Below are 24,125 nucleotides of genomic sequence, written 5' to 3' on the forward strand. Positions count from 1 at the left end.
CCTGGCCATTTTTTGGTTGCAGCCATTATTGTTGTTTGGCGAGTCCGGGTTGGGGATTCGAACCCGCCACCTTAGGTGTATGTGGCTGGCGCCTTAGCCGCTTGAGCCACAGGCGCCGAGCCAATAAAAGAAATTTTTAAAAGGATTACATTTCTATTATTTCTGTGATTATATTTTCTCACACATAGATATGAAGTTCCTTTACAAAGTCTAAAGTTATTCAGATATGTTTTCTCCTAAACAAATGCTTTTGTATTAGCATATTTTAATCCACTGATCAACACTTAGACGCGCATAGGGAAGTCTCCTGCAAATGATGTCTCCTTCATTATGTATCTCTAAAATTTTAATTCAAAATTTAAAATATTATCATTTTAGATAATAATAAATCAGACGTACCAACAGATTTCTGTTCTTACCACTTTGTCTTGAACATACTTCCTTTCCTCATATTTTATTCTTATTAAATACATCCTTTCTTAAAAAAATAAAAAACTCAGACATGGAGCTGAGAAAAGGAGAGCAGCCAGGTTCTGGTCGAGTTGTCTAAGCCTTGGATAAAGCCTCCCCTGAAACCAGGTCCACTGTGTGTTGAATGAGAGTAGAGGCCCGGTACCCTGCACTGTCAGGACTCTGAGGCCAGGGGAGAGTAGAACAGTTCAGGGAATCATCCAAAGTCTGTGGGAAGGCGTGGCAGAGAGAAATGCACCACAGGGTGGTCACTGGCCATCAACAGTCAAGTCTTTCACTTCCATACCTACTAGCTTCATGGTAGGCACTAAGGAAATGCAAGGAAACTGTGAGGAGTTACAGTATTCTTGGGGAAATAACCCTAACTTATGTGGGGGAAAAGATACTTTATAACAGAATTTTATAAAATACAAGACAAAATGTTTCTAGGAACACAACAGACAGAGAGACAGAAAAGCCCCAGGGATCCTGGCTATGCCCCTTGTTACCTCTGTGACTACAGGTGCCCTGAGCCAGCCACCTGGGTAGGCCAGGAGACTGAGACTATCCCTCTGGCTCTAAAATTCTGTGATGTTAAGGACAAAACTGTAGAATGCAAGAGTGATGAGAGGACTGAATTCCATCCTCCAAATACATGTTCAAGTCCTCACCCTCTGGTACCTGTAACGGTGGCCTGATTGGGAAAAGAGGGTCTTTGTAGACACAATCAAGTTAAAATAACGTCATACTGGATATGGGTGGACCCATTCCCCTGACTGATTTTTTTTTTTTTTTTTTTGAGACAGAGCCTCAAGCTGTCCCCCTGGGCAGAGTGCCGTGGCATTACAGCTCACAGCAACCTCCAACTCCTGGGCTCAAGTGAGTCTCCTGCCTCTGCCTCCCAAGTAGCTGGGACCACAGGCGCCCGCCACAACACCCGGCTATTTTTTGGTTGCAGCTGTCATTGTTGTTTGGCGGGTCCGGGCTGGGGATTCGAACCCACCACCTTAGGTGTACGTGGCTGGTGCCTTAGCCGGTTGAGCTATAGGTGCCGAGCCCTGACTGATTTTTTAATAAGGTGAGGGTCATTTGGACACAGACACACAGACCACTGATAGGCAATGGGGTCCCAAAGATTGCCCCCACCCACCAGAAAGCAGGAGAGGCCTCGAACAGATTCTCCTTTACAGCCTCCAGAAAGAACCACTCCTACTGACATCCTAATGTACAAGTGTTACAACAGCACTAGGAGATGGACACACCAGCTTAATTCACCCACTGTTTCCCACCCTGGTGCATGGTACCTTTGTGTGAGGGCACAAAGGCCAGGGGGAAAACACCCACAAGGGTTCTTTTCTAGTAAACCTTATCAACAAGAAAGATCCATTTGGATGTTTTTGCTTTTTCAGGGAACTTGTTTTGGTTCCTAGTAATCATTTTTAAGAGCTCTCAACACAAAAGCCAGAAATGCATATCCACTTCTAGGTTGTAATCTACAATTTCTCTTTATATTTCACACCAGAGTACCTGGCTATTGGCTCCTTTCCATCTTTTTCCCTGTTTAAAAAATTCCTCCAGTGCACTACTGTAGAGACAGACCCTAAATGGGATGGAGCTGCTACACGACAGACTGGGAATTCCCCAAGCAGGGACTTTACTGGGCAACCCGGGTCTGGAAAGAGACGGAAAGCTTGATAAATTCAGGTACACACTGTTCCTCCCGACCCAGAGAGAGACACCGTATCAGCCTCTACAGGCTGTTTTACTGGGGCTTTGGGAGCATGCATATAACAAAGTAAGAAAGTGAGAAGGTATCAGTTCATGTTTCAATTAAACAGGCAGTCTTTTGTTCAAGGAAGAGAGCTATCAGGGTGAAGGACAGTGAAGCACCATGCTACCAATCAAAGGAGACCATGGTCGGGTTTTAATGAGGGAAAAAGTTACAGCCCACAGGTTAGACAGCTACAGTTTAAGGGTAATTGTCAGTTGCCTTTTAGCTTTGTTGATAGGCTATTTCTACTACCCTGTTGGTTTCTATCTAGATATTTCCTATACTAGCTTCTCACCTACTTGGCTGGACATTCCAACCCCCCTCACACCTTAGGTACGCAGAGCGCGCGCGGGGGGGGGGGGGGGGCAGGGGGAGAGGGGGGGGGGGGGCTGAGCCCTGGGGTCTTTTTCCCCTGGAGTCCTCTGGCATGCCAGCCTACACCAGCTTATATCCATTCACCATTTGGGGAGGCCAGACATTCCCCCCTCAAACCTGTGAATTCCACGAGATCTATCGGCTCTCACGCCTTAGCAGGGCTGCCCTCTGCACACATGTGTTATAGGCCTAAATGTTGCCTCCGCAGCTCCCCCAAGCCCAAACACACAACTGGCAGCCAGCTTTCTGTATACCACGTGGGTGCAGGCCACTCAGAGTGTGGGAACAAGCCCAGAGCTTTCCTCCAGCAGCCATTGGCCACATGGTCCTGCTCAGTCCCTGCTCCTGCCCAGTCTCATCCTCACATGACCCTGCACCTGACCCACCACCTATCCTCTGGGGTCTCCCACGGGTGACTATCTTTCTAGGCATCATTCCTTTATCAGTGTTTTTTTCTTTTGAACCTGGTCTATGCTTCCAGGAGAGCATGTCATGCATGAGACTTTCCTCATACACGGGGGTTGGGGGCAGCCAGGGTATCAGGAGGCTATGTGACCAGGAGCCAAGAAACACAGGTGCCAAGTTATGGATTCTCAGTGTCACCTTCAGGCAAGCCACTGGGCTGCTTGGGGTGTAAGTTTTCTCACCTGTGACATGCCCAGTTACCACAGGTGACTTTTAAGGTCCTTGTAAAGATAGTCCCATGTTCAGAGGGTGTAAATTGACTGAGAAAATCAAGCAGTGTGTTTGTTAAGGCAGACTTTAAGGCTACAGGAGGGAGGTGCTCCAGAATCAAGAGGGACAGCTGCTTGCTGGAGGCATTACAGGTAATGGTAAGGTAATGGCAGGGCCACACCCCTCCTTCCCTAAAGAGGTGATATCAGAGACATGCACCTAGATGGGATGGGCCACTTCTCTCCCAGCAACTGAGGCCACTACGACATGGACATGCTTCTTCCCCAAAACGCCCCAGTGCCCAACGTGGAGAGTATCAGCTTAGCTGCTGAGTAACACCAAGCTGATCCTGGTTTCATATTGATGCATTAGGGCAGTGACCTTTAAAGAGTGAACTCCGAATCATTAAGACATGAATTTAGGCCAACTTATAAAGGAAAGAGGCTGTGTGAAACCAAAGGGGGAAATATCTGACAAACAAGCACCAGCAAGCTTTTGACCCAGGATGAAAGTGTCAGTATTAACAGAAGAATTCTTCCTAAACATGATCTCTTTGGGGATGGAGACAGAGGGCAAAGAGTTTTTCCAATCACTCTGTTATCCACAGGTGGTTTCCTTCCAAGTCTTTCAGCTTATCTATTATATCAAAAGCCTCATGCATTTTTCACAAGTGTCTTAGAATTACCAAACAAATGGCTGGAAGGGGGTGCACCCTGTACCATTTTATCAGCACTCAGAGGAAGAAAGGCCCAAACCATCTCCATGGTGAATGGTAAACACACAGTCCCTAGGGGGCCAGCCTGCCACAGGACACCCAGATAGGAACCTTGGAAGTTAATGAACAAGGACAGTCTGGCTTGAAGAAGGAACTAACATCCCTGGGCCAGGAGAGTCAGTGGGAGGTTCAGCACCTGGGGGTCAGAGCCCAGTCAGGTGCCTGCCCAGAGCACACACACTCCCAGGCTTTTTTCAGATGTCCCAAGCCCACAATCGGATACGGACAGGGGCACCTGGCCCTCTGCTAGGCTGGCACAAGACGAACATCAGAGATACTATTTCCTCTGCAATCCTGTGAGCTGGAAATGAGAGTAAGGCACAGGGATTCTCCTATCTAAGAAAACATGCTGTGAGAAGTCCAGAGTGCAAAGCCCATCCCGGTCATGTACTCTTGTCTGAAAACAAGAAGCTGGAGTTAATGATCCGAGTTCCTTCCCTGTAAAATGTCCATTGTGAATGAAGCATATCACAGGCAGCTTCTATGAGCACCATAGAGACAGCGGATGGGAAAGGTGTGTGTAGAAACAAAAGTGGAAAAGGTTATTATTCAACAGCACTTGGACTCTTCTGGACAAACTGAACCAAGGCCCCTAGGCTCACCCTGCCATCTCTGCCTTGGGAGGGGCTCCTGGGCTGCTCCAGCCTGTACACCTGGCTCTTGCTGGTGCCTGGGGGAGGATGTGATCCCCACCCCACAGCAGCCCAGGGTCTAGGCAGCAACCCTCCAGAGGTTCACTTTTAGAGACGCATGCTAAAATTATTTATGGATTTTCGTGTCGTGATCTGTTTCAAAACAATTTGATATGGGGGTAGGGAGAAAATAGGTGAGGTAGAGATGAAATAAATGGCCATAAGTTGCTCACTCATGAAGCTGGGAGATGGTACCAGGGAGTGCACTGCAGCACTGTCCCTTCTCAAATACTTTAAAATTATTCACAATACAGAATGTGAGAAAATCACGGGGAAGAAACTTCCCTTTCTTCTACCCTGTCCTCTAGCTGTGCCAGAACTGGATTTAAAGCATCAACATTACCTTTCAAGAAAGAACAAGACGCAGCTACCCAGATGGGAAAAACAATGAGAACAATTATGGTAAAGATGATAAATAAAAATAACCATAATCAATAATGATTTAAGAGTAAAGACCATGCCACTTACCTGGCACATGCTATACATACACTACTGGATAAAAGGGCTTCTGATAACCTTTTAATACAAAAATCACAAGTGCAAACTATAAAACTCATACAGAAAATACTGGCATAACTCTCTGTGACCTTGCATTAAAACAATGGTTTCTTAGATGTGATACCAAACGCACAAGCCAGAAAAGAAAAAAGAAAAAGAAAAGCTGAACATCATCAGAATTACAGACTTCTGTGAGTCCCAGGCCACCACCAGCTGGAGCTCTGGAGCAAGGGACTGTGCATGGCCGGCTGGCAGAGGTGCCAGGGCACTGACCAACCCTGAGCTGAGGTGGGCCACTGTGCACAACTGGAGTCCCAGCAGGTCTTGTACCAACCACCTTCACACATGTGGGTCCTCCAATAGCATGGAGGTGACAGGGCTTCTGATTTTCTTAGGACTCTGAGAATTTTGGTCAGAGACAAAGTTCCTAACTCATCCCTGTACCTTCGTAACAGCTTGTTCCCTCTGATAGTGCAATTTCCTCACCATAGTCAGGAGCTAGGGGCTGATATTCTGACCACTGGGCTGTCAGAGCCTGAGCACCCAGAGGACACAGTGTAATCTTCATGGCAGAGCTGGGAAGTTCTGGTTCAATAAAGAAATCTCTCCTCTGGTGGGTGGAGACACTGGCATGGGGGTAAGGGCCCCACATGAAGTGCTGGAAGCCCCTTCTCCTTGCTGGGTCTTGGCTTCCTTCTCTGACACAAAGGCCGATGCCACAAAGAGGCTGTGCGTCCAGGAGGCGGAGGCCACCAGACCTCGTCCTGCCCTCTTCACTGCAAGTTTAGGCCTCATCTATAAATGGAGAGTGTCACAGTCCCACCTGACGGGATTTCTCCAAAAATGACTTTCTTGAGATAAAATTCACATACCATGCAATTTGCCCATTTAAAGCCTACAACCTAAGGGTTTTTATAGTACAATGACAGAGTTGTGTGACAATCAGTACAATTTTAGAACTTTTCATCACCTCAAATGAAAACCCCACCCCCTTCTGCCATGGACCCCATTTCCCCTTCCTTCCAGTCCCTGAAAACCACGAATCCACCTTTTGTCTCAATAGATTTGCCTATTCTAGAAATTTCATATAAGTGAGGGGTCTGGAACTCACTTATTTCCCTTACGTAATGCTTTCAAGATTCATCTACATTACAACATACATGGGTCTTCATTCCTCCTTTCAGACCAAATAACATTTCACGATATGGATGTACCATATTTTGTCTGTCTGAACATCACTTGATGGACATCTGGTTTGTTTCCACTTTGGGCTACTATAAATAATACTGTTATGAACATGCACGTGTGAGTTTTTGTGTGAACATGTTTTCACTGGTCTTGGGTATATACTAGAGATGAGAATACCAAAGACCACAAAACTCTGCTCCTCAGGGGAGCAAAGTTTTAAATAGTAATCACGATAATTCACCCCAGTATGCAAATACAGCACTTTTTCTGGTTTTCAACATGGGCAGTCACACAAAATATTGCATTTTATTTTCAGAGCAACCCTGTGATCTACAGAATGAACACCTCTCTTTTAATTCCTATTTTAAAAACAAGGAAACTGAGTCTCTGAGAGGCACAGTACCGGCTCAAGGTCTAATACAACCAGCCATTACCACATCATGCCCAAGGCCTCTGTAGCATACCTTGTCACCTAATGAAACACAGCTTATGGGTGGGCCTGTGGCTCAGTGAGTAGGGCACCGGCCCCATATAACGAGGGTGGCAGGTTCAAACCCAGCCCTGGCCAAACTGCAACAAAAAATAGCCGGGCATTGTGGTGGGGGGGCTGTAGTTCCAGCTACTTGGGAGGCTGAGGCAAGAGAATCGCCTATGCCCAAGAGCTAGAGGCTGCTGTGAGCTGTGATGCCACAGCACTCTACTGAGGGTGATAAAGTGAGACTCTGTCTCTAAAAAAAAAAAAAAGAAAGAAAGAAAGAAACAGAGCTTATGTGACTGGAGTGCTTTTAATCCCCAGAAAAACTAAGGATTGCTAGGAATCTAAGTATTGAAGAACTCTGCTCACAACTGAACCAGCCACGTCTGGAAGAACAGACTGAGGACCAAAGCCCGGGGCCACCAGCAGGAGGGAGTGCTGAGGACAGGCATTCCCAGAACTCCCATGGCACCTGAGGACAAGCCCTGTACACAGAGGTCTCCGGGCAGCCTGCTTTTGGCAAGGTGGCCTCCTGGGCAGTCACAGCACCAGAGACATCTGTGAGTGACTTTGACACAGCTCCATGGTAAGAGTGAACTTGGCCCACTGCTCTCGGGGAGCTCTTACTCTCCAGCGAAGACACATTTGTATAAGATTCCACCTTCCCGCTCCCTCTGTTACTAGCTTTTTTTTTTTTGGCCCTGTCTTGAGTGAAACTTTAATTAGGATAATTATGTGCAAGGAGTAGGGAAGCAAGAGGACAAGGCAATGAACACATGCATTCTGACAAAGGGGCAGTGAGGCAGATGTGCAACACAGCTGAGGAGAATTCATAGATGCAAACCATTCAGAACTGCTAAGCAGCCTCCTGTACCACATAAGTCTAGGAGTTCTAAGACAATACAGATGTGGTAAAAAAAAAAGTAAGAAAATTGTCACCACAAAACTAATAGTTACTACTAACAGAGAGGTTATACACAAAATATATCTCTCAATTCAGTGATTACACCTTGAGTGAACTCGGCCGACTGCTCTCGGGGAGCTCGTACTTTCCAGGGACAGAGGCTCAGGGAGCAGTGTGGCTCACCCAAGGAAGGAGCCACGTGCTGAGAGGAGCAGGTGAGGCAGGTGCCAGACTGTGGGTGCCCTCTGTGAGGTGAGCTGCATGTTAACCTGAAGGCCAGACGGAAACAGAGCAGCACAGAATCGGAGGTATGAGAAAAATCCTTCCTGCCAGGAGCAATGAGGGAGGAGGGCCAGGGCTGGAGGAGGCCTATTTCCCAATCTGATAACTAGCCTCCTTCCTTCCTTCCTTCCTTCCTTCCTTCCTCCCAGAAGCCAGTGTCCCTGTCTCCCACCCTGGGGAAGAGATGTCACATGGGAAGACAGGAGCTCTGCACCAGGGTGGGGAGGGGAGTTCTTAGCCCAAGGCCCAACGAAGAGTTTCCTCCCACCCGTCTGTTTGACTTATCCTTGCTGCCCAGAGCACTGGCGCCCACAGGCCACAAGGACATGATTTCTGAATTTGTTTACATTAATACTTTATGATATACCCATGATCTCCTCGTTCCTGGTGTCTGTGTTCCCTCCCCTTGAGTGAGGGTGGGACCTGTGACATGCTTCCAGGGAAGACATATTTGTGTAAGACTCCACCTTCCCACTTCTGTTGCTGGCTTTGAAGATAGAAATACCATAACGTAAGTGGCCTTGTTGGGGATGCCCATGTGGTCAACCTGGACACTGAGGACAGCCTTGACCAAGAAACCGAAAGTCCATCCAGCAGCTGCAAAGAAATGGATTCTGCAGCCACTTGGGGGAAGCAGATCTTCCCTTGGTCAAGCCTCTAATGAGATGCCTGCGCTGGGCGACACCTGGATTGCAGCGTGATGTGACCTGGAAGGAGATCCACTACCTTGTGCCGGCGTCTGACCTATAGAAGCTGGGAATGATAAATGTGCACCTTTCCCAGCTGCCACATTTGTGGTAATTTGTTATGCAGCAGAGGAAACCAATACAGTCTGACTGCTGTATCTGTGAAAGGGCCAGGTGCGCGGAGGGTAGGAAACGCAGCAGTTTCGACAGATGTTGTTAACAGAGGTGCTATTAAGTCATGACAGAAAAGAAAGGAAAACAGACCTGGAGACTATGAGTGGCTCTACTGCTAGTATGGGGCTAGGTGTGCGGTGTACTCAGTTTGTGGAAATCCATTAAGCTGCTCACTTACAAATATGTCCAGTTTTCTATGTGTATATTATACTTCAATGGGGAGGGGGTTGGAAGCAGTGGCCTGAACACCATGGCCCTGCTCTGTAGCATGGGGCTGCCTTGCCTCTTAGGGACCCCAGCTTCTCATGTTAAAGCCAACGGGACTCTAGAATCCTGGTCACTAAGTGGCCCAAGATGAACCTGGCATGCCACACCCAGAAGGAACTCTCTAGGGTGAGTTCTAAGATCTGCTGAGTCAGGGCTTGTGTGTTCAGTTAACACGTGACCACCAAATGAACACCAAGGAAGGTGCCCCCAAAGAAAGCCTGAAATTATTCCCTTAGAGCTGCTGAAATTACTCATGAAAATTTTATGGGAAAGGAAGCGACCTTGAGCACACTCAGCACAATGACATGCCTGGCTGCTTCTAGAGCATGTCCAGCTGATGGCCAGACTGGCCCAGACTGTCCAGCTGATGGCCAGCTTGTCCGCAAGAGGCTCCAGGGGTTCTGCCAGGGGTTTTGCCAAGCCTCCAGGATGAAGTATTAATATGTTCACCACACACAGGTCCCGGTCCTACACTCTAGGTAGGGACACAGTCTCCCTGACTACAATCCTATGAAGTAGATCCTGCTATCAGCAAAAGCAAAGAAACTGGGCTCAGAACACCTCAGCACTAGGCTAGGGCTCTTCAGGTGGGGCCGTGGCCATGACAGGGTCTGAATCCAGGCCCTCAGTCTCCAGAGTCTTCTCTGGCTCCCTATTCTCCCAAAGGCCCCGAAGGGGCCACCCACTGCTAGGCCAGAGTCTCTGCATCTGTTCTTGGCCCTGGAGCAAGACACGTAAACACAAATGAAAGAGAGACACCTCTTAGAAGAATAAATAAATGGCATGACTGGAAGCCACAGTCCACTGGGGCCCTTGTGAGGAGGATCCTTGTGGTGCAGAGGGAAGAGCATGTGTGTCCTTCAGCAGTATCAGGGCCGGCACACAGGAAGGTCACAAGGGGCCCCTTGAAGGGAGGACTAAGGGACTACAACAGTGTTAAGGACAGCTGCACCTTCGAAGGCATAGAATGGTTCTGCAGAAAGCATAACCCATCCCTGGGAAGTCAGGTCCATGTGCAGGTAAGGAGGTGAGCCACACTGAGCTATGCTTTTTGGGGAGGACAATTAAGGAGCCCCCTTGGCAAGCCATCGATGCAGAGAAATCTACCCCTCTTGAACTTGGCACCAACCAAGGCCAGGGTGAAACATCTCCCAGGCAAAGCCTTTGTGGCACCTCCCAGAATATCTATCTGCCTTTCGGTTGCAGCTCACGGAAAACCACATACCACAGACAGTTCTGGGAAATCCACACTAGGTCCAGGTGCTTTGGTGCAACAGAATGTGCCAGGCAGCCAGGTATGCCAAAAGGAGCTGAACCTAGAGATTCATGCAGGTAAATCTTGGAAGCAGTTGGAAGTGGGGTCTCCAGAGCAAACAGAAGTTTGTGGCAGCATCCAGTACATACCAGGGGCAGGACTGCCAAGCCCAGCCACGCAGGGTGCTAGTCACCAAGTCTGCCACTGAGCTGTGCAGTGTGAAACTGCATAATAGTCCCTGAGGTCGGCAGAGGGTTCTGCCTTCCAATCACCAGCAGACAATGCTTCAGGCTGGCTGCACCTGACCTAACTCAATCCCAACACATAGACCCTGAGGCATTTTCCACCTTGAGATAAAAGCAGAGTCGAAGAGTTTGGGTTGAAATGCTGGAACTGTCATTAACTTTATGTATGTTTCTGCAGGTCTCTAAAGTCACTTGTATCGGAGTTTTCCCATATATAAAATGAGAATGTCAGAAAAACTCATTTATACCATCCTTTCTGCCTCTTAAATTGCAGATCCTTTGATTCTCTGACGTAAGGAGCAAACCAAAAAAGAGCTCAGAAGCCCCTGAACTTAAGCTGATGCTACCCCACGCCCAGAGACATGCAAAGTCAGGAGTTGGGGCCTGCTGCCCTTGAGGGCATACAGCACAGTGACTATACGGGTCCTGTCACCTGTGGGCCCGTGAGGCACATGCCCACAGCAGGTGTGTGGGGAGGGCCAGCAGCTCTGTGTTGGAGACAGTTGCCCAACTACTAGCTGAAGCAAGATTGTCTCCAAGGTGGTCTCTGATTCTTCTGTTTTCAGCCCTGGTATGTTAAGGGCATTTCCTCACTTACCATTCCTTTCCTAACTTTTCCAAAATGGCTCCTTGGGAGAGCTGAGCGCCCCATCAAAAGGCCTTGGCCTTAACCAACACTCATATTCTGAAGACACTGCTCATGTCTGAGCACTCAGACCAAAGCCTCCCAAAGAGCAGGAGAGTAGAAAGAGTGACAGAAGACAGAGAGAGAGATTATGGGTGCCACCCATTCAGCTCCTCAGCAGTCATGTCCTGCCCACCCTCCCAGTGGTCCCAGGGTTCCTAGGCAACAGATATGGAGCTGAGTGGAGGTAACAGAGCAGGGGGTATTGACGGGGATGGGGGAGGGGTGGGAGTGTGCACACTAGTGAGGAGAGTTCTCAAGGCCACTGACGTGACCCACCAAGGGTCATAGGCAAGGGCCAGGAGAAAGAACTCTCCAAGCAGTGAGGACAGAACAGCAAAGGCCTGGGTAAGGGAGCTCAGCACACCAGAAGAAGGCCTGTCAGGGGCCTGGCGTGACTGGGGTGGACACAGGACTCAAGGGGAAAGGTTATGTTAAGGCAGAGGGGAGGAGAGACAGCTGGAAACAGACCAGCAGAGGCGTTTGGACTTGATCCTAAAGCAACAGGGTCCTGAACCAGGGAGTGGCAGGGATAGCTCTGAGTTATGGAGGGAATGGTCCAGCAGTCTGCAAGGCCACAGATCAAGCCTGGAACGGAGGAAGCCTTGGCAATGTGTCAGATGCAGGGCTTGCCTCAGGGGCATGTGTGAGGAACTTCCCTGCTCAGGAAAGATTGATGGGCTGCCCTGACCTTTTTGCACAGTATCATCTCTGTGATTTGGTAGAGCTGGCAAAAAGAAAATTGCAATGTGATCTACTCCTGGGACTTTTTGCTCCCCACATCTATCATTTAAATCCATGACCACAGGCTGGGATGGTCAGACCCTCAGAACACAGAGAGGGCAGCAGGGAAAGGGGAAGCCCAAGCATAGGGCCTCAGGCAGGTTCAAGGTCTAGGCAAGCTGAATGAGGCTGGCTAGACACCACTCTTCCTAGGGCTTTGACTGTCCAATGGCAAAAGCAACAGTCAAGAAGAAACTGCTAGGTTCTTGGCACCCTCCAACACTGTGACTCCACACCAAAACAAAGTGACTAGAAACACCTCCTAAAAGGTGGCGGAAAGTGAAGCACAACTGGTCGATGGGCCTGTAACTGGTACAGCTCCTATGGACAGAAATGCAGCAAGAGTCAAAATTGAGAAGGGCAAGCTCAGCCTTCCTATTCCTATGTATCCTACAGAAATCCTCACATGTATACAGAAAACATACGTACCAGGGTATCACTGCAGCATGTTTCTAAAACATGATTAGAAATCTCCTAAATCAGGCGGCACCTGTGGCTCAATGGGTAGGGCACCGGCCCCACAGACCAAGGGTGGTGGGTTCAAACCTGGCCCTGGCCAAACTGCAACAAAAAATAGCCAGGTGTTGTGGTGGGTGCCTGTAGTCCCAGCTACTCAGGAGGCTGAGGCAAGAGAATCACTTAAGCCCAAGAGGTGGAGGTTTCTGTGAGCTGTGATGCCACAGCACTCTACCAAGGGTGACAAAGTGAGACTCTGGTTATGAAAAAAAGAAAGAAATCTCCTAAATGTACATCAATAGAGAACTAGTTAAGTAAAGGATGGCAAGTCTGTTTAACACACAGCCATCAGAAAGAATGAGGTGACCCGCGAGGACAAATGTAAATTCATTTCTCCCTCTTCTGCCAGCAGAAGGCAGGCAAGGTGCCTGGCCAGAGCTGTTCTGACAGATGTCACATACCCCACTCACAGCACCATGACACTAGCTGGGACCTCCAGGTGACCAGAAAGAGACCCTTGCAGGATGAAGGGATGGGCTGGGGTATTCACCATGGATCACAGACTCGGGGCCACGGGGGGTCTCAATGGTCACCTGGTTGGCTGGCATAGCTAATAGCTGAGCAGAGTAAGGATAAAGAAGAGGCTGCCTGGTTCTAGGTCCCACTGAGTATGGCTGCAACCAACTCAGCAGCAGCCCCTCACTCCTTCAGCACCTGTTCAGGTAAGTCTGTGGAGCTGCCCTCCTTGGTGTACAGCCTTGGGCAGCTTGTCTGCTGGGGTCAGCCCCAGCCATCTCACTCCAACCAGCCGGAGTCTGGTCTTCAGGGTGCTCCTAGTCCCCCACCTTCTCCACCTAATGCTTTGCTGGGTATGCAAGCATAACTCACAGCCACCAGCAAACTGGTATCTGTAAAGAGAGAAGCATCAGCACAACCAGGTCAGTTTGCTGTGGAGCTGCTGACCTCTGGAATAACCAGCGGTCACGCAGGTCTGAAGACCCTAGGCTCCCCGCCTCTGCACTCAGCCACCCGAGCTGTCCAGTTTCTGATGCAGGCTGTGGTTGCATGAGGACAGATAGCTATTGTAGCCAAAATGGACCCTGGTCTCTGCTGCACACTTCAGCCCTCCTCTTAACAGCAGCCCCCTGGAATGCTCAGAAGTGGGAATTGTCCTGCCACCAAGCAAGCTTCTGCCCTGCCTGCTGACCCCTGCTACAGGCGAAGGCCTCCTCCTTTTCAGCTTGGGAACCAGAAAATGGTTCAACTAAGGGTCATCAGAGAAAAGACCTTGCACAATGTTTCTTGTCCTCAAGAGTTACCCAGAGCTCTTCAGAGGTCACCAGACAGGCCCAGTCTGACTCCTGCTGGCCCTCCAGCCACTGTGTTCTGGCTGCAACCCTGTTGTGGCTAGTCCTTAGGCCTCCATGCCCTGTCCTAACAAAGGACCAGGGCAGATACTGCACCCACCTGCTCACCGATCTCCCCTCCTGCCCACGGAAGGCTTTGTCTTGCCCTTTAGGCCTCAGCTCAGTGTCAGCTCCTCAGTGGCTCAGTAACAAGAACCCCCCTGTTATCACAGGCCTTGGTGTGTTCTTCCTTGTACTTCCCATACCTATGTTACCTTTTTTCTGTGTACTTGTGTTGTGTTTGCAAGATGCTTATTCCCCAATGCGCACGTGCACATGCCCGCTCATACGTGGACATAGCTCCATGAGGCGCAGGAATGCACCTGCCTCGTGTGTCATACCCTTCCATCTGCAATGACTTTAATAATTCCTGGCACACAGTGAGTGCTCAATTAAGACTTGTTGAATGAATGAACATAATAGTTATTGAGGAATGACCTCGCAGATCAATGCAGAGACAAATTGGTGTGGATCAGATCAGGGGTTGGCTGCCCGGGAGTGTGGGAGGCCTGAGATAAGCAGTACGGACCTGTAGAAAAGGGCTCAGAGAATGTCCTCATGCCTCACTCTGTCTATCCCCAGAGGACTGAGGCCAATAGAGCCTTTGTATGTGATTACCTGGCCAGCTGTGCTCTTGGCTGGTGAGGCGGCAATGTGATTTAGTACATGATGTCAAAGGAGACCACAGCGGGCTTTATCATGGGCACGCAGCCCATACGGGCAGCGCAGAAAACAAGTCAGGAAGACCACAAAGCAGGAGGAAACGGGATATCCTTTCTGCTACAGGTAGAGCTAAAGAAAAGAAGCCTACAAGACTTTCATGTACTTGGGCTGAGATTCCAAACACTAAAACCCAGATTTTGTACCTGATAGGGCCTCAGTGTCCTAACTTATAAAATGGGAATGGCTACTGACCCACCTAAGCTTTCAGAGCTGCTGAACTGATCTTTTAAGAAATGCAGTGGTGGGCGGCACCTGTGGCTTAGTAGGTAGGGCACCAGCCCCATATACCAAGGGTGGCGGATTCAAACCCAGCCCTGGCCAAATTGCAACAAAGCATAGCTGGGCGTTGTGGTGGGCACCTGTAGTCCCAGCTACTCAGGAGGCTGAGGCAGGAGAATCGCCTAAGCCCAGGAGTTGGAGGTTGCTGTGAGCTGTGTGATGCCATGGCACTCTACCAAGGGCAATAAAGTGAAACTTTGTCTCTACAAAAAAAAAAAAAAAAAAAGTACCCAACCAAGGATGCCTGTGCACAACCACCCCTCCTCAGAAACATCAGGAGACAACGAGGGGAACACGACTAGCGTGAGCAGTTAGTGGCCAAGCAGACTGCTAAATACCCTCCTCTGTCAGGACAGCCCCACAGCACAGTTACCCAGCCCAAGATGTCAACAGAAACCCTGAGGTGACGTGTATATAAGTTCTAAAACTTCAGGAAAATGTGTTACTAATAAACGTTCATATTGTTAAAACTCAACATGCCCCCAAAACTCTGAGCTGCAAAGCCCTGGCCATCCACACAAACACAGAGGTGTGGCCGCCAGTGTGCTGGCTCAGAGCTCAGGCTGTGGCACACCCTTCCTGCCTCCACCCCACCTGGGCTACACAAAGTCCAGCTCTGCTCCTTGTTGGTAAGAGGGTCGCACGTCCGCCTGGGGACCAGGCTTCCGTTCCACATGGGAATGCAACTGCAGCCGCCCAGAAAATAAAAAGAGCAATTCCCAGCCACCGCCTACCTGGTCGGGCCTCAGAAGCACATTAGGCAGAATGTGTGGCTGTCTCCACCATAGGAGGAAGGGCCGCATGACCCAGGCAGCTGACCTCATGGCCACTCCAGGACAGGGGCTGTTCCTCAGGGACCAGGGCCACCAGATGCACCCGGCTCTGCCTGACTTGGCATCTGCTGCCAGTGGTTTTCATCATCACAGGCAGCAGCTGTGTTGGAGGCAATTCCAAGCCATGACCTCTTCCTTATGTGACCGTGAATCACAGACCTCACACCACCCAGGGGACCATCAGTTGTTGGCCAAAGCCCCTCCAGGGTGTATCTGAGAAGATGTGAGCTAAGCAGGGTGAGTGGTTTGCCTTCTTGTGCCACAGTGTCCTCCCCTGGAGAATGGGGAAGTCCGCTACACTGGGGACTAAGATGAGAACCAAAGAGATAAGAGATGAGAAGGGCCCCAGGCAGAGGGGGAAGCCAGTGGCCTCTCCCCAGTTCTACCATTGACAACACAAACCCTTCACTGAGACCCACAGTTTTTACTCTGACCCCACCAGCCAGAATTGAAAAAAACTCACCCAGATTTTATGGTATTACTTATCTTCTGGTAGTTTTAGATGTTATCTTCCTAATCAGATTGGAAGGCCTAGAACACAAACCTTTGGTCCCTCTACTTCCTGTCTCCACAGCACACAGTGGAGACCCCTGTGCGAATGGCTGCTCCATAAACCGCTGAGGCTGACAGGGTTAGATTTGAGGCAGCTGTGCACTCACACCTGCGCCCAGGGGGCAAGTGAGCTGCACTGGAGGTGTCTGCTGCTCAGGGCAGCTGCCTCTGGAGTGGGACCAACAGCTCTGTCAACCTGTGTGCCATCCTGGCATGTTCCCTGTGTGGTAGGCAGGGTGACTGAGGCACAGTGGGCTAGTTGCAATGGGTTAGGGCTGGGAGCAACCTCTGCTCCCTATCTGGCCCTGTCTTTTAGTGTAAAGTACACATTTCCACTGCCTTGTCACAGCATGCACCTCCCACCTGGGAACACTTTGGTAATCACTGCCTCACTGACTCCAATTACAACAATGAAGGACTGTCGGGTTGGCCGGGGCCTCAGATCAGACTGATAGAGTAGCACCATTGTTACCATGATAATAACACCACTAGTGTGAGGGGCTCTGATGGAGTGTGCCGGGCCTGCGCTGAGTGCTTTGCTGTCATTGTTACACCCCAGATGCTAACAGTACAAGTGGCCAACGCTTACACCCACACACGGTGGCACCCGCTCCATGCCGGGCACTATTTAAGGACACTGGGCATATTAATTAGTTCAATGCTCATAATCACCCCATGAGGCATTTTAATTTTTTTTTTTTTTTTTTAAAGAAAAGGGAACTGCACAGTATTTGGTTCCGTTGCTGGTAGGGAGCTCCTGCTTCTCCAACACCTATAGTCAGTCACAGCTGTAAGGATCAGCACAGTCCATGAAATGTAAAAGTCCGTGTCAGCACAGAGCAGACACTGAGAATTAGCACAAGCCTCACCTCCTTCTTATCCTTCTGCCACTATGGCCTGTCAGGGGCTGCTCTGTCATCCTGGGTCCCAGACACAGCAAAGCAGTAGCCAACCTTCCACAGCCATGTGGCATGTCCAAAGACAAACTGGCACTGGGTGACAGAAGCTGTTTGTCACTGCAGTGATTGTGGTCCAGCCTGGCAAACTGTCAGGGAGGGCCTGGAACGTCACCCCCTCCCCACCTGTGCCCAGCCCTGTAGGCTTCCTGTCCCTGGGGCGGGGGGGCGGGAAGGTGAGAGTGGTATGGAGGTGCTGTTGAGGGTTGACTAAGCACTGTTTCCTCCTAGCCACACACTGGTACAGAACCAGAGTGGCCAACTGTGTGCCCCTTCTTGCACCCTTGGGACAAGTGAAGGGTTCCCTTCCTACATCCATCAAATACAACTTAACACTGAGAGGGACCCAAGAGATGAGTGGGGCTTTGTTTAGTGTGGGCTGAGCAAGGCTTGAGCTACCCAGAAGCCAGCCTGTCACAGTAGTAGAGGGAGGGGTGCTCAGGACTGCAGGGCTCCTGGGGCTGAGCATGGGGACGCTGCTGAGCCTCTGAGTCATAAGCTCCCTCTTTATCTTAGAAGTACACAGGCTGCAATGACTAACGGGTATCCTCCCCTATTCAGAGTTCATCTTACAGTGGCAAGTCCCCTTCTAAGCAGGGCCTTGCTCTTTCCACTTGAATTTGATCTTATCATCCTCCACACCCCACCCTCCCTGCAGGATAAATAAGGTCCAAGCTCCACAACCTGGACCTCTGGCCCTGCTGTGCCCCTCTCCAACCCTGCTGACACCTGCAGACATCACTGCATACGCCCACAGTGCCATCTGCCTCCTGAATCCTCCTGTTCCCGGCTGCCCACTAAAGCCATGTCCTCCCTCCACTGGCCCAGAGAGCACCCTGTATAAGGCTCATCCAGCATAAGGCCAACACCCTGCACATGCCTCCACCTAACAAACAATTCACAGCACATTTTGGAAGTACCATGCACTGTGGGCAGCAACACAGGTCCTGGAAGCAGATACCATCCCTGACCCAGTGATGGGACAGACAAATGGCATGAAGGAAAAGCACAAAGCTGGGAGAGCCTAGGATAAGAGATGTATGATGAATTAGGCAGAGTCAGGAAGTCAGGGAAGACATTCCTCAGGGAAGGGGCTCTGAGCTGAAGGAGCAGCATGTGCAAAGGCACTGAGGTGGCACGAGTCAGCGTCTGAGCAGCTGCTGTGGGGGGAGGAGTGGGGTGGCAGGGAAGGGGCATGCGGGGCAGATCACTTGGGCTCTATGGGCCATGTTAACAATATAAGTCTTCAGTGTCACCACAATGAGAAATCATGGGATCATTTTAGGCTGGGCCTTGCTGTGATCAGGACTGTGTTTTTCCTAACTCATCACTCTAAGGGCTGTGAAGGCAACTCAGGGCTTTGCCTGCTGGCCTCCCCTGCTGGCTAGGAGCTCACGGGCATGGGGCTCAGCAAACAGTGTGCTGCTGCAGAGAAAGCTGTCCTTGTACAATGTGTGCAAACTGGTCGGGGTGGGGGGCGCGCACAGAGAACATCTGGAGGACAAGTATGATCCTTCTGACTAATCAAATTCAGCGCAGGCTGAAACCTTAGTTCGAAGCTCACTCAGGGAAAATCCACTGGCAGCTCCACATGCCCCATGGATCACTATCACTGTAACCCTTCTGGGGCAATTCTGGAGCTGGAAAGGCAAGAGAATAGGAGGGACACCCCTCCAAATACATGACCACACCTAACAAGTGCAAGGAACAAGGCTCAAGCAAACTGCTTTCCTAAGAAAGCCATCAACAGGCTGGAGGGCCCTGGAGGCCTTGAGCACCTCCTTCTACCACACCAGCCCACTTGCCCACGTGGGCAGGGCCTGTGCACTGATAACCAAATCTCAGGCAGAGCCACAGTGGCACCAGGCTGAAACAACAAATCATCCCAACTGAGTCTCCAAGCCAAGCAGTTCTGAGGCTGATCCAACAAAAAAGCCAAAGCAAAACAAAAAAAAAACCCACAAAACAAACTTGGGGGTAAGTGAAGGTTTCTATGACAACCGATTTTAACATTTTGCAATAAACCCCAGGCCCACACCCTCCCACGGGGGAAAAAGAAGAAAGCACAGCTTCTGGCACTGGGAATTCCCATCTTCTCTGGGGACCAGAGATTTAATAGAAGCAGCCCACAGCCAGTGCTTTAGGGCTGTCAGGAATATCTCAGAAACTCATCTTTCTCCACCCACGGTCCCCAAACACTTCCTTCAGCATTGCCTTTGGACAAGGCCCTTCAGGCAGAGGCCCTTTTGGGCCCAACAAGCTCACTTCTGCTCCACTGCTCACAACAAGATGTGTGAACCAAGATGTACAAACTCACTCGGCATCCATAGCACAATGGTTACGGCACTGCTCATATACACCGAAGGCGGCGGGTAGCTAGCCCAGGACAGCTAAACAACAATGACTTAGAAATGGCTAGGTGCTGAGGCAGGTGCCTGTAGGCCCAGCTACTTGGGAGGCTGAAGCAAGAGAATCACTTAAGTCCAAGAGTTGGAGGTTGCAGTGAGCTGTGACATCACAGCACTCTATTAGGGGCAATATGGTAAGATTCTGTCTCAAAAAAAAAAAAAAAAGATCCACAAACCCAGTATCTGGGATCTGCCTCCTGTCTCTGGCTGCAGCACCCAGTCCCTGGGCCACACCCATGCCTTCTCACTAATGTCTGGAGAATAAAAATATGAGAATTTGAAGACCTTTAAAGGCATGACCGAAATCAGGTATACAGCCTCCCTGGGTCTGTGTGGACTGGCTCTGAGCTTGCGTCTCCGCCACCTTATAGAGCAGTGGTTCTCAACCTGTGGGTCATGACCCACAGGAACTGTATTAAAGGGTCATGGCATTAGGAAGGTTAAGAAGCACTGTTATAGAGGGTGGGGGCAGCCAGCGGCATTGGCCAGTTGGTGCTAGCAGCACCAGGCCTGGTGGCAGGAGCCTCTTCTCAGCCCTCATCCTGGTATCCCTCACTTCTGCATGTATTGGTTCTTCTCTACACCACCCCTTGCCTATCTCCTCTCTTCCTGGGGCCTCCAGAAAGCACAGATTGGCACCCTTTATTCCAATGGATTGTTCTCTTCACAAAGGAGGAAACTTCCTGGCCTTATCAGATATCCAGCCTCTTACTAAAGCACAGGCTGCAGTGAAAATTTATCCCAGAAAATACTCATGCTTGAAGGTTGTTGTGAGGTCACTGCAGCCCATACCCCTCCCTGTCCCTGACTGAGGGCAAGCTGTAGGGTTGGGACAGACTCAGGGACAAGTCAAGATCCTGCCCTTGGCAAGCAGCCTCAAGTCACATATCCCCAGCTCCCCTGACACAAGCTCCCTCTCTGTTAACATTTTTTTCACCCAGAACAGGAACACAGAGGACAGAGCTCTCACTCACATTCAGCCTTTACCTGCCCTGGGCTGTGGGCTCTGTGTATGTCTCTGTGGGGAATGGGAGGATGGGACTCATCCTCCTCTGGGGTTCCACAATGCCTGGATCAGGCTAGCTGGGAACTGTGGTCCTTTCTCTGGCAAGATGGTAGAAACAGAAGTAACAGTGTGGGTGTGATGAAGGATGCAGCAGGAGTGGCTGGAGGCACTCAGCAAACACAGGAGCATTTTTACATTTACTCGTCCCAGCAATGTGCCCACCTGAGGAGGAAAGAACTGCCAGCACCCTCATCATAACAGAAGAACACTACAGTTTAGGAGGGATCACGTGGCTCCTCGGTTTTGGAAGGAGCTCTGCCTCCCAGGCAGTTTGCCTCCAAGTCCTCTGCCTCATCCATCAGGTGGGTGAAAACAACCTCTCACAGGTTCAGATCCACCTCAACCACTGTCAAGTTGAGCCTGAGCAGGCTGCCACCTGCCTGCACCTGTTACCTCATAACGAGAATAATCATACCTTATTGCTCATAGGGGCAAGTGAGTCAACATTTATACTGTGCTTTCTAGCAGGGCCTGGTTCATAGAAACTGCTCTGCAGGGTCACATGCACCAAGGCTGGTGGGTTTAAACCCAGCCTAGGCCAGCTAACCAACGACAAGTGCAACAAAAATATAGCCGGGCAGGTGCCTGTAGTCCCAGGCTATTTGGGAGGCTGAGGCAAGAAAATCATTTAAGCCTACTGAGGGCAACACAGTGAGACTCTGTCTCCAAAAAAAAAAAAAAAAAATCCACTGTGCAAACATCTCTGCTATTGTAATAATAGTTGTTGCTATAACTGCACATTACCTGGCCTTCCACATTCAGCCAACAATTGTGTCTGCAAGGCCACCTGCCCCTGGCTGGGCTCAGCAGGAGATACATCATTCAGACTTGGTTATGCTCTCCAGACAATGTTCCCGAGGGCCCCTCAGGCACCTGGAGGCCTCCAGGAAGAGACAGGGAGTCAGTGCTGAGGTAGTCATAGAGAGCTCAGGGTGGGAAAGTAGCTGTTCCACTTGTGATCAGCTGGGAATGCACCCCAAGACACTGACGTAAGCAGGGGCCTGAAAGAAGACAGAAGAGCTAGCCCTTGGAAGAACGAATAGCAGGCTGCCCAAGAAAGTCAAGACTAAACCCAGGCTCTGTGGATCCCTGTAGATAAGCTTCCAGGCCTTAGTTTCCAAGTCCTGGCCTTAGGAGTTGTGGGGACATAACACCTCATGCCCATGGGTGAATGTTTATCAACCCAGCCCAGCCCTGGCTCAGGGCAGGGGCTCAACAGGGGTGCGTTTCCTGTTTCATCCCCAGCTTACACCTTCCAACCTGATCTGAGGTTTTCCTATTACCAGCATCTACAAATAAGAAAACTGAGGCTCCACGAGGCCACAGAGGAGCCTGGCCTCTAGCCTTAGAGAAGCAGACACCATCCGTGAGTGGATGGGGCTTCAAGCCACTGGCAGGGCAGAGGACCCAGAGGGCACAATATGGGGGGTGGGGGGCCATGAGTAGGCTGCACCTGCCTCTGGGGCCACTTCCCAGTGGGAAGAAGGGACCTACAGCAGGGAGTTGGCTAAGCAAGGGGGTGGAAACCTGAAGTGTGGGAAGCCAGGTCGTTGACCCCAACATGTGAGGAAAACACATCAGTGGGATACCCCTGTGAGACCAGGAGGAGGAGCGCCCCTTTGTTCATACAAAGAAAATCAGGGCCAGGCACAGTGGCTCATGCCTGTAATCCTGGCACTCTGGGAGGCCAAGGAGAGTAGATTGTCTGAGCTCACAGGTTTAAGACCAGCTTGAGCCAGAGTGAGACACCATTTCTAAAAATAGCCAGGCGTGTGGCAGGCGTCTATACTCTCAGCTACTTGGGAGGCTGAGGCAAGAGAATTGAAATCACTTAAGTCCAAGAGTTTGAGGTTGCTGTGAGCTATGACGCCATGGCACTCTACCGAGGGCAACAAAGTAAGATTGTCTCAAGGGGAAAAAAAGAAAGAAAGAAAATCAGGACATCAACTCTGCAATTATCATACACATAAAAATGCTGCTCAAGCAGCCCCCATCCACCAGGCAGGCCTGAGAACAGCCACTACTTCAGCTGCATTTTCACTGATAATATGACTTTGTTTTTCATGACCTTCGAGCCACTTTCTAGAGGAAAGAATCACGTCCTTGTCCACAACAGAGAAAACACAGGCCTAGTCAGCAGCTGATGAGAAAACCCCAAGGCAGCAGGCAGGTCACCTCGGGGTCAGGACCTGGGAGGCTACTGGAAAGTGGGCAAGAGGCGGCACAGTGAAGGGATGAAAACACACACACACGAGGTTTGGGCTAATGAGCCAGGGGTGGGGGACCCACAAAGGCAGGACTCAATTCAAAGCTCCTTGGGGGTCCTCCTTCTCCAAGCCATCAAAAGGGTTCTTTCTTATGCCTTGAGCCAACTCAGAGTCATGGGGCAGGGCTGTCTGTGGCTGTGCTGAGGACACAGAGACCAGCAACAGCCCAGTCCCCATGCCATCCTGATGGGACTGAGCAGTGCCTTGAGCAGGGAACAACATCTACACAGCTGGGACATCAGGGGATGTCACCCATGGTGACTGAGGCCATGCACATGAGCCCACATCATGGCTTATACTTTGAGACAGCTGCTACAGCCCCAAAATGCACACAGCCATTCCTGGGCCTGCTCTCTGCCCACTACGGGTCCCATGGCTGAGGGGCAAGCCATCCCCACTCACCTGGAACCTGTGCACCAGCTCCAGGGACTGGCTGTCATTCTGGTCAGCTTCAAGAATGACATCGGTCAGCTTGTGGATGATGACGTCCAGGGGACCCTGCTCCTCGATCGGCCGGCTAAGATTCAGCTGCCAGGCAGGAACAAAGACAAAAGCATCAACTTCAGTGCCTGAGCTTACTGCCCCCAATCTACTATCTACCCTGGTACATTGTCAAAGGACCCACTCCTGTCCTCCACGCAGCACTGTGGGAGACAGGAGGCTGACGTTCATGGGGAAACACAGAACAAAGAGGATGAGCCCCTCAGACCTTACAACGTCTCTCCTATAACTCCCCCGGAGCAGGCCCCAGGTTTATACTCCTGTTCCCCAAGCCCCATGCCACCCAGGACACAGAAGATACAAGAGGAGTCAAAGTGACAAAGTACAGGTCATACAGATGATGCTGAGAAATGGCTTTATAGGGAAAGGATTTAGTGCCCTACAACTTAGGACTCAGAGAAGTTACATTAAACAACTAAGGCCACACAGGCGATCAGAACTGAGATCTGTGCAGATACTCTCTCCACTAAACTACTGAAAGTCTCTTCAAAGCTGTGG

The 24,125-nt window shown here is 50.3% G+C and overlaps 1 protein-coding gene across 1 annotated transcript in view; it reads right to left on the reverse strand.

Moving 5' to 3' along the window:
- ITPK1 (inositol-tetrakisphosphate 1-kinase) overlaps positions 1-24,125 on the reverse strand; it is a 181,866-nt gene that overhangs the window by 46,880 nt on the left and 110,861 nt on the right. Inside the window, exon 3 of the mRNA XM_003786998.3 lies at positions 23,529-23,654. Coding sequence (XP_003787046.1) covers positions 23,529-23,654 — 126 coding nt within the window. The remainder of the gene's footprint in view (positions 1-23,528; positions 23,655-24,125) is intronic.

Source organism: Otolemur garnettii, unplaced genomic scaffold (assembly GCF_000181295.1).
Source record: "Otolemur garnettii isolate 467f Iridium unplaced genomic scaffold, OtoGar3 scaffold00020, whole genome shotgun sequence".
Taxonomy (NCBI): domain Eukaryota; kingdom Metazoa; phylum Chordata; class Mammalia; order Primates; family Galagidae; genus Otolemur; species Otolemur garnettii.